This window comes from Pygoscelis adeliae, unplaced genomic scaffold (genome assembly GCF_000699105.1).
Source record: "Pygoscelis adeliae isolate BGI_AS28 unplaced genomic scaffold, ASM69910v1 Scaffold124, whole genome shotgun sequence".
NCBI classification, from domain to species: Eukaryota; Metazoa; Chordata; class Aves; order Sphenisciformes; family Spheniscidae; genus Pygoscelis; species Pygoscelis adeliae.
This window is the reverse complement of record NW_008824791.1, coordinates 4,832,961-4,844,208: the sequence shown is the minus strand read 5'-3', so window position 1 is coordinate 4,844,208 and position 11,248 is coordinate 4,832,961. Positions and strand designations below refer to the sequence as shown.

The 11,248-nt window shown below is 47.3% G+C and overlaps 1 protein-coding gene across 1 annotated transcript in view; it reads right to left on the bottom strand.

Moving 5' to 3' along the window:
* CD2 (CD2 molecule) overlaps positions 1-8,377 on the bottom strand; it is an 11,175-nt gene extending 2,798 nt beyond the window's left edge. The window contains exons 1-3 of the mRNA XM_009323906.1: positions 8,317-8,377; positions 5,117-5,416; positions 2,366-2,608 (exon numbers count right to left, since the gene is read on the bottom strand). Of these exons, the coding sequence (XP_009322181.1) occupies positions 2,366-2,608; positions 5,117-5,416; positions 8,317-8,377 (604 nt within the window). The remainder of the gene's footprint in view (positions 1-2,365; positions 2,609-5,116; positions 5,417-8,316) is intronic.
* Between the last annotated feature and the right edge of the window lie 2,871 nt (positions 8,378-11,248).

Here is an 11,248-nt window from a genome sequence, read left to right as displayed (position 1 = left end):
TAGCTTGCTTCATAGTATTTTGGTACTTCCGCTTCAATTTTTGTCTGTACACAAATTAAAAAAAATAGTGAAAACGAAAAGAACATAACCAAATATCCCACAGCCTCAAAATGAGAGTTTGGTTTGCCCAGTGAGCAAAGATTTATATGAGTGTTCCTTATTTTGGCCACATAAGGTTTGCTGCACACTAGCCTTCCTTCGCCACCTCCTGCTTGGGCTCTCCTCCCAGCATTCAGTGTTCACTCATGAGCACAGGCACCATGGAGCTGAACCCAGCAGAAGTGCACCTTCCTTGGCTTCCTGGGGGACAAAGCTCCAAAAGGCACGACACCACTGGTGGCACCCTTGACATTCATTGGGCATGCACATGGAGGGCAAAGAGTGATGACACCAAAGCCAAGATGTCTACAGTATAAAGGCCACTATCAGCCTGGGCTGCCCCAGTGGAAAAAAAGACGAGTACCCTCAGTGATGTGGTTCTTCTCACCTCTTTTAGCTGCCAGCGTTACACCGAGGTGTATTTTGCCCTTTCCATGCCTGTTTCTCCCAGCTGACCATAAGGTGAGCTCAGGCAGATTCATACATAGTTACGCTTATATGAAAAGTTAGCTGAGCTGAAGCCCATCTGAAGCATGCCTTGCCTGCTAAAGGTCAAAATTCAAGGTGATAGGCCTTGAATGCAGGACCAGATGTTCACGGAGGGCAGCAGGGTCGGAAGGAGGTTTGACTGCAAGCTGAGGGATTTTTAATCTACTATGGAGCTGGCAGAGTCCTGCCACCACACGGAAAGGTTTGAGGGGGTTTTAGTTTGAGTAGGAAGGATAGTGCCACATGGTTTTAGTGGGTTTTTTTGTGACTGAGAAATGCTATTCTTGTACCTTAAAGATCAGTGTGGCAAACCTTTTATTTCTGTGTTAATGATTTGAGAAAAAACAAACTCTCCCACCCAACTCACCCTGTGAAAGAAGAACATTTCTCAAGGGTGAGAAGAAGTGAAATCAAAGTATCTTGCTGATGGCTAATGTCTGCCTGTACCAGCAATGCAGGTAGGCCCATGCTTGCCTGGTTTGTGCCCTGGGATGGCCAGTTTCAGCCAGTGTTTCCTCATTAAGACAATGTGTTTGGGCTAGTTTGCCCTGCCTTAAACGGATCAATCCAGCAGCATGTTTTCACACCTGGCTCCAAAGTCCATGCCACATCCTGCTCCTCCGCACCCCAGCCCCTTTGAATGCTAGCACCAACGGAACAGTGCAGCCTTTCAGGTCAGGCAGCTCATGCAGCAGAAGACAACCCTTTTTTGGCTATTTTAGGCTTCAGGGGGATCCTTCAGGAGGCAAAGGCTGCACAGGAGAGCAGAAGCCACCCCGTCCCTCAGCTCTTTGCCCTTCAGTCAGCTGCAGCAGACCTTGGATCGCTTCAGTAAGGCCTCTATACCTTAAGGCTTGCTTCCTCCCTTCTCACGCCATGGGCTGGCCTTCGGACTTGGACTTTCCCTAAATTTGCTATGGCAGAAATAGCTGGAAATTGGAAATACTGAGCCAGCTCTCGTGAGCCCCCCCACTCTCCACTAGCTCTGGTGGGAATCTAGAGCAAGAGAGTGCTTTAACTGAACTGCTCGCAGTTAGGTGGGATGAACCCAAGCCCAGCAAATTCAAGGACTTTTCCCCGGTACTGCATCGGAGATCTGAATTTGAACTGAACACCACATCCAGTGTCATACCAGTATCATCTGTCTCTTGTTTTTGCCTTAACTTTCAAAACTTTTAGGGGGGGGGGGGGAGCGATGACTTCTTTTACCTATCTAATCATTTTCAGCATTACTTTGCCCATTTAAAATGCAATTTCTTCCGTTTTTTTGCTGCGTCTGTGGTTTAGAAAGATGACGTTTCAAGTGAGTAAGAAAATCCATGGTACATTTGAGCCATGTTCGTGTGAGCCATGCAACCCCAAAGCTCAGCTAAATTCTCCATAACCTCCCTCCTGACCTCACTGAGCTTCGGGGAAAACACCGCTGGCCGCAGGAGAAGAGGAGGAGCATGGCCCACCTCCCATCCCACTGCCCCTGGCTTGTCCTCCCTGCTGTTAGAGCAGGGATGCCATAAGGGTAGCAGTGGGGCAAGCAGCAGCAGGGTGGGGACGGTGGAGACACGACAAAGCTGGGGAATGCCAAGCAGAAAGCATGACTCACATCCCGGTTACGACCGCGGCATTGGCTCCCAATAACTGCAGCGGTGTTAGACTCGCAATACTGGGTACCAGGAACCATCGATGCTCCTGGCACCTGGACCACTCCTACAGACACGTGCAATGGTGTCAGGCTTTGTGGGTCCACCCTAGCAGATTCTGGCAAAAATAGATTTCTTACCTGAGCACTTAATTACTTTTTCAGCTGTTTTTTCGCTGACTTGGTTCTTAACAACACATCTGAACGTCCCAGAATACCGCGTCTGCAATTCCAACCTTGTTACATTGTTTTGGATGTTTTTGTCTTTATTGCGAGTCAATTCTATTATAAATGTTTCGTCTTTAGTCTTCTGCTTCACTTCACACGTGACAGATACAGTTTTATTCCTGCATTCACCACTGAGAATTGGCTGAGGGACAGGCTCTGAAAAAGAAGAGAAGGGACAGGCACGTCTGAGATGGTTTCTCCTTTTGAAAACCTCCATTATTAAGCAGAAAAGAGAATTAGCCCCCAATAAGCAGTAAGGGAGTAACACTAGCTAATGAGGCCAGAGAAGAATGAAGAGCAAATTAAGCCTCTACTACAGAAGTAACATGGCAATAATAAAGAAAACGCAGTATATTAGCCTACATAGTTGGTCTAGCCAGGCAGAGCTGCATCACCATGGCTGGACTACTTTCAGGCTCAGCCTGGCTCACAGCCAGCCAGCCAGGCAGGCAAGGGGAGGACGTTGTGGTTTTGGGGGGAGGCAGCAGATGGGAGGGACTTGGAGCCACAGCCCCCTCTCCAACTCTGGTCCCAATGTTTTGGTGCAAAGGAAGTCGGCTCTGATCTGCCTGTGGCCATCAGCAGAGATTTCCTCTAAGACAGGGCAAAGAGCTACTTACGATGCCTTATGTACTACCAAAGGCACTCAGCTAGCACCACAGCCACAGCATGAAAACCCATCAAAACAGAATAGAAAACACAAAACAGACACCTCTTAGCTCTCAATGAGGTTATGACAGAGAGAAGTGATTTCTGACTCTTCTTATGTCCTGCAAACAGCTAGCTGTATTTCTGTTCCAGATTCTCTATCACTGGTGGCACTGAAAGAGCCAGCAAAGCCTGTGGGGCTTTCCTCAACTAGGGGCAACTGACAGGGACATCTGATAGAAAAAATTTAATTCCTACCTTTTAGACCAGATAAACAAAAACATGCCAGAGCCACCTCTAGTTATAGGCAGTGTAAGTTAGAGAGAGCATAAATTTTAAAGCCAATAAGGATTGCTTGTAGCAAATGCAGTCTAGGTTCATGCTGTGACATCTGTAGCCACCCTTTCCTCGTTAAGCCCACTCCTCTTCTGCAAGCTGTAACCTATCATTCAGGGGAACACCCCAGTGTGAAACACTGGAGGCCAGATCCTGGTGATGCACTTGTGTGATGATATAATCTAAACTATTATTTTTTTGGAACAACTGTTTGTCCAACCCTAGTAACAAAGTATAATCTGGCTGACAAATGACTCTAGCACCTGACAGTTACTGACGGACTTTACTTCCAAAACAGCTATCAGAGATAAGGCAACCTCTCTGCTGCACAGTAGATGACATGATGCAGCACATAGCTAGGTTGCAACCTTAACCTGAAATTGAACCCAGGACACCCCAATGACAGCTTGGTGCCTTAAAGCATAAGTAAGTAGCATCAGGCCCTGATGACTTCCTGAATCTGTAGGCAGTTTGCAATAATAATTCCCAAAGTAGCGAGACACCTTCACTTCTCAGCAGTCTGTTAGCCACAAGGCCTCCCACTGCACAGAAACCATTCCAGCTGTCTTTGCTGCTGCTGCCGCCTCATCAAGGTATCATTTCTGTAGTGCCAGCTGGTGCCCACAAACTCAAGAGGCTGGCAGAGGTGTGCATGCTGGCTGAGGAAGGACACAGCAAAATCATCTTCTTGCTGGGAAAAAACCCACGCTGCCTGAGAGCTTAGTGGTCTGGAGAGGTGGCAGCAGCCGTAAAGGAGCAGGAGAGCCAGCCGCTTCTTCCCTGCTCATCCCAAAAGCTTTGGGCTGCTACCGCTCTGATCTCTCAGGACAAGATACAGCACAGGAATGGAGAGGCTGCCTTCATGCTTTGAACCCATGCAGCTGAAACCCCCAGGCGTGTGCTTAAGTGTGCTTTGAACAGCACAATCTTCATATTTGTTGTGTTATGTTATGCAAGGCTAGGGTGCAGCAGTCCTCTTCCCCTGCAAATTCAACTCCTGTTGTGGTGTATCTCAGGGGAGGTGACTGCTGGCTATTTTTTACGTTAGAGCAAAAGTGGAGTGGGATCGCATTGCCTAAATACAGGCACTTAGCGCCACCTGGGCTCCTGAGCTCTCCTCAGGAGATTGGCAGATGCAACACAAGGTGCTCACCTTGCTGGAGCAGAGACCAAAAGTCATAACTCAGTGCCTATAAAATAGCACTGGAAGCGCACAGTACCACAGCCACAGGCGTACCTCACGTAGGTTGCTGCATTCCCACAAGAGGTTTCTGGAAGCAGGGTGCTGCTGGGAGCGCAGCCCTGCTCGTGTGGTGCCGCCCCAGCTCAGGGCCCGAGGGGTCCCAGCACCACGTGCGGTGCTGCGGTGCGGCCGTCCGCACTCACCCTGCTGCCAACACGGACGTGCTCACAGCTGCTTGCTTGGGCACACATGGAAGCCTGGTGGCTGACAAAGAGGGGAGCCAGAAAGAAGCAGGGGACCAGAGGGCATCAACAGAAGCAAGTGAAAGGAGCAGAGCGGCAGACTGCTGTCAGTGGGGAGAGGAAGGAGGTACGTCTCACAGAAGTCCCCCTGAAACAGAAAGGGGGCCAATGAGTAGAAAAGGCTCTAGGAGAGAGCGGGAATACCGAGTCTTATTCAGCTATGCTCGGAATGGTATGGGAAGAGCAAAAACTCACCCTGAATGATGAACATTGTATCTTCTTCTGCCTTCAATTTTCCATCCTCCTGATAAACAGTCACCGTATACTTTCCACTGTCCTCTTTCACCACCCGCTCTATTTGCAGAGTCCCATTTAGGAATATCTTACACCTGCACTGGTCCTTGTTCACATAGTACTTAACTGTCTTATCTTTTATCTGAAGCAACTTTTTTCTGTCTCTCAGCCATGTTGCATCATATACTCTCCCAGCAGCAGAAGTGATGCTGAGAAGAGCAGACTCATTCACTGCCATGTAAATCCAGTTGGTGACAGAGCCTGTAAAGGGAAGCACAACCAGCTCATCAGCGTGTCTCCAGCAGCCCCTGCTGCCGTGCTTGGCAGCCACAGCGGTGACCCGAAAGGTTGTCACTTGCTACCCCCTCTGAGTTGCCTCTCTTCGTTACTGATGCCGTTTTCTTCCCCTGCTCCAAAGCACCTCTTGATCATTCATTAGATAAATGTCAGCGCCCAATTTAATTCTGGGATGCAAGGAAGCTAAGAGTCTGGCTTTCAAAAGCTGGCTTTATATTCTGGCTGACTTATTTGGAATGATTTTGGATGCCAAGATTCATGGCTGCCCACGAACTTAACCCTGAACTTAACCTTTCCTGAAAATAAGGTCACTTCAGTGTATTTTGCACGTGGCACAGGCTGGTACTTAGAGCGCCCATCACTGCAAACATCACTGCAGACAGCAAGAACACAAACTAGTAGTGCCCTTGGAGAGTAGGATCAGTTCAGCAATAACAGTGATGGCAATAATAATAACAATAGTGGCCCATGTCAAGCAGTGAGTGTAAGGCACTGAACTGGAAGGGGGCACTGCAAGCTGGCAGACCCAGTGCTGCCAGCTTACAGTGCCCCCTCCTCACCCATCCTGGGCACCCTGCCCCACTGGAATATATCCACTTGATTTTTCTAGCACAGGATCATGGTGGGACAAGCAAGGTGGGGAGAAACAAACAGCTAACCACATCCTGTGAACTGATCGGGCACTGGAGACATTAGGAGATAAGCAAAGGACAAAAAAATCTTTTCTCTTTGCAGGTCTCCTTCGATGACGGGTCCCCTCTCCAGACCAGGTGAGAGTAGGTGCTTCCCAAAGGCGCTACCAGGACTGGGCAGCACTTAGCGCGCGGCTGCTGAAGGGGATGTTCAGGAAAGCCAAGGCTGCTAAACATCAATCACGTTACTACCAGTGGAGATGATGTACTCCTCGGGCTGTGCCTGGGTGGCCTGCCCTCTCCCCTCCAGGCTGCTTCACAGCCTTCGCAAGTCCCATCTCGGTGGGAACCGGGACTTCGGAGTGCAAAGTTTGTCGGGAGGTCACTCCAAGTAAGGTACTGTCTCCACCCCCGTGGCAGGTGGAAAATTTGCAGAAGGAGGTAGAAAAGTGCGCACAAGTGTGAGGTGGGATAAGCTCACTGATAACCGAATGTGCACTCAGACCCACGGCTTATTTAATTTGTCATTTTCTTATGTTCATTCCTCATCTATTTACAGGATAAAGCCGAGCGGCAGGAGGGGATTTCTCATCACATCACCAGATAGAGCTGATTCTGCTCCAATTTTATATATTTCAAGCACTTTTTCCCCACAGAGAGAAAAACTATGTTTATGCATACTTTTATTACAGTCCTTAATTTCTGGTATCTAGGACAATGACAAACTGTGTCACAAAGGGGAAACTGAAATCCAGTTGCTATTTCATGAAACTAACAATATTAGAGATAATCAAAGAACTAAAATAGCGTGCCTCTGCAACAAGAAAATTAATACTGAAGTGCTTCCATCGATTCATCCCCAGTCTAAGGAGAGGCTGTTATTTCGCTATCGCATTTCTTACAAGGTATTTGATGTATCTAATGAAATATTCTGAAATCAAGCTATCAACCAAACAGTCTTGGAAGTAGCTATCCTCCACACAGATGACACTATAGATTATACCCAAATATTTGAATTCTGATACTTGTTTCTGCTCAGTCATGCACAGGTATTTAGCGCTAGTAATAGGATTTCTTTGCATAACAGATACTATCATTTATTTTTTCTCTCTGGAAGTGAAGAAAAAAAATAATCTAAGTTTTCAAGGATAATTCAATGGCATATCTATGGACAGACCACCTAGACACATCTCTGGATGTTTATCCGATCTCCACAGTCTTGCTAATGGAAAGCTGAGTACCCCACACATATGATACTAAAAATCTGTTTAGCTAATGAAACGGCATTTCTGCTAATGCCAACCGAAATGTGCTCCAAGGGGCAGAAAGATCCAAACTGGCAGTGTAGAGCTCACTTGCAGTCACACAAAAGAGTTAAAAGGAAAAGCTCCCATAGTAACTTTAGAGAAGTAAGGAAGTCTATGAAACAAGTTTTCCATTCAAGGGAATAATCTTCATTTCTGCTGGGGAAGATGTTTTATATATCATGTACAAAAAAAAAAAAATCCTTATTTATCTATTAATTTTGTTCTGGAGGAAAATAAAAGCATTAAACAGCCATACCTACAATATGTAGTGGAATGAACAGAGAAAAAAAAAATCTATGCATGATTGTATTGTTTCCATCTCTTATAACCTTCTCAAATCTATGAGTTAACACCTTAATTAAGTTTTTAGATTAATATTTAAAAAAATAATGAGAGCAATAATACACAAAATATAAAAGATGTATTTATTTGCTTGCTGTTTTCACATCTTAGACTTCTTCAACTCCACTGAAGACACTGAGATATATCACTCTTCCTGTTAATATTTATGGAAGAATATAATTTGCACTTTCAAAAGATTTGCTCATCTTTGATAAGAAAAGGAAATTTCATATGATAACGCACCGCAAACTGGTTCTCTAATGTAGCACAAGCTACCTCGAGGGCAGAGAGAAAACTGCATGCTGACATTTCTCATTATACATGTGTCAAATTAAGGCTCGTTAACTTAAAACGAAAACTGTTTACAGTTTATTATTATAACTGGAATAGGAAACTCAGGTTCTGCCCTCCCCCCTGCTGAAAATTAAATCAAATAATAATAGCAATAACCCAAAGGTCTTCACTCATCAGGAAAGGAGAACTAGTTTCTTATCAGTAACTTCCCACCAAGTTGTAAATTTTTTAAGACGCAATTTTAACAATGCTAGCCTGAAAGAGCGAAAAAACAGTAACAAAAACTCACATTTTACACTGGGAAATAAAAGCAGCAAGCACTTGACTAGGTAAATCCTCCTAAAGTTCATTTTCAGGGTGAAAAAAATCCAGTGTCGCCTTGTCTAATGAAAGCTCCTGGTAGGTGAAAGGATTTTCTGCTGTGAGCAAGCCGTCATGGGATGTGTCAGTACAGCCCTTGTGCCCTCCTCCCCTCCTCCCCGCTCTCACCCTAGCACTTCTCATTTCTAGCACAGGCACAAAAACCACGGGCAGAAATACCTCTCGACAGGGTGTTTTATCAGGATGGGGACAACGTGCAGTGACAAGGAAAACACACACGAAAATGCATGAATGCCCCCGAGGGTCTGTCTGCCCAGCTGGAGGGCCAGCCGGGGCCCTCGTCCTCTTCAATGGTCACCCGAAGAGTTCAACTCCAGCATCCGCATGCCACCGTCTTGGTGGGATGGGTGTTTTTTTTTTTTTGGGGGGGGGGAGGTGATAGGATTCCTTCTGCTCCCCCATAGCCTCAGCAGCAGCGAGGGGACAGCAAGCCCAGGACCCCCAGCGGGGAGCAGGTAGCCGATGGCTGTTGGACAACGTGAGGAAAGGAGGCACACTTTCTGTGGAAGCCATCAGGATCAGCTTTGCATCAACGTCTGATCTATGAGGGGCTGGTCGGTGCCACGTGGAGGTGTCCTGCAGGCATGGCCGGACATTTGAGCAAGCTGCGAAAGAGGGATGAGCGTGGAAGGGGATGAAAACACCTCCTTGGGTCTAGCCAGAAGCCAGCCCTGAAGCTGGTTGGTGTGGGAAAGATGGTGAGGAAAGAAGCTGGGAAGAGGCATGGGAGTTAGGTTCAAAAACACATGAGAAGCTAATAAAGTCTTTATTCCTGATTCCAATATGAAACAGATAGGGTGGTGAGGATTTTGAATCATATCATCCTCAGCACAATTCCTCTGCTACAGTGGCCACTGAAATCTTCCAGCTTTTTATCGCAGATGTAGACCAAGAAAGAAGACAGAAGAAAAGCTGTGGCACAGGAGATGTACAATATTAGATAAATTTTTCTCGTTCATTCATGTCATTCTTCTTCCTTGAAGTTATAGGAAGGTCTTGTAAGACACCTCCCCTTCTCTAGCTTCATTGTCTTTTAACTGGTACTAACGCTGTTAAAAACTACTCCTTTTTGCATGAAAGGAGAAGAAGTTACCTGAGGTAAAACGCACTAAGGTCACAGTATTGCTGCCTTTGCAAATTGCAGGAAAACCTAGCTTTTCTTCCTTCTTTTTGTTATTGTTTCCTTACAAAGAATGCACAAGGGAGGCACATGCAAAAGGAGAGAGGAAGCAACAGAAGCAAGATGACATTTCTGTGCCTGACCTCCACGCTCTGTGGAGAAAAATAAGCTGAGGGCAGGGGCTGCCATGCCCAGGCATCTCCCCAGCCAAGACGACTGTGCTGGTGGCGCTGGCCCTGGGGGACTGTGGGGACCTCTCTCCTCAGCCACGCTGGCAGGGACATGCAAGGTCTGCACGCTTGGACACATCTGCTTCCAGCCTGAGCACCTGCAGGGCTTTGGGCAAAGGCAGCAACCCCAATCTCTCCTGCTTTTTTTCTTTTTTTTTGCTGGGTCCATAAAGCAGAGTGGAGGGAGGCCCCCAGGCATGCTGAAACCACCAGCTACACTCTGCCTAACCTTGTCTCGCTTCTTCCTCAAGGCAACATCCCTCAAAGCCACCGCCTGCTTCCAGCATACCCCTGTGCTTTGTCTGTTTGTGGGCACGCTCAGATTGCAAACACGCTGGGGCAGGGACCGTCCTTCTGCTCTGTGCACACACAGAGCCTGCTCGCTGGATACTGCCTGCTGCGGAGCTGCAGGCAGAAACGGGGACTGGTACATGAAATACAAGTGGAAAGGTGTGTGTGAAGGCAAAAGAGAGAAGAGAGGTAAAGCTCCACAGCGGCAGAATAAGGCTTAAAAGGATGCCCTGTATTCATAAGAAAGGCCACTACTTCCAGTTAATCAAGTTTGTCATGCCCAGATGCCCGCTCTCTTGTAAAAATCAGAACTGAGATTACTCAGATCGGAAGCCCCTATGCTCCACCAGACCAGTTATAGCACATCAAACATGGCATCCTTTTTCCTGTTAGAGCAACAGGTAGACAGGAGCAAGAAACCAGTCCTAAAGGATATAAAAGGTCTGTTCAAAAATGAGTTTGCTGTGAGCAGTGAAGAGGCACTCAAGAAAAGTGGCGAGGGCTCCATAGCTGATGTCCCCTGTCCACTGTGCATCACAGAAGTGACGTCAGGCCTTGGTACCTCTGAGTACTTGGGTGCATGTGCACAAAATCAACTTGCTTAGACATTTTGTATAACAACAGCACAGCCAAGCCAGCAAAGGGACACACCACGCATCTGCAGCAAGGATTCCCCATGAGATCCTGGCATATGCACAGTCCATCCCAGCAAGCAGCCCCTTTTCTAACCAGCGTCGGAAACCTCCTGCGCCGTCAGACCCAGATGGACAAGGAGACACCCCTGTGTCTCTAACCTCAGCCTTCTTGCCAGATGAGAAATGGGGAAATGGCAATATCCTTGCAGCTTTACCCTCCCTCTCTTGAGGAGCAAGACAATGTTGTGCTGCAGTCCTGACTGGGCTTCGATCCCCATTTTAGAAGAAGGAGGGGATTTTCTGGATGTTAGTGGGAGGAAAGCACTGGAAGTCCCCGCACTGATGTCTCTGTTTCCCCCCAAAGGAAGGCATTAAGGAAAGGGTGTCTGAAGGCAAATTAGTATCTCTGGAAAACACAGCAGCTTTGGGCTACTGCCCCAGAGGAGCTCTGGAGGCCAGCATGTACCTTCAGCAATGCGGCGTGGGAGGCATGTCCTGAAAACAGCTACAGTAGGGAGCACTGGCAGAGCAGTCCCCTGCACCAACCAGCGATGCTTCCCAAGG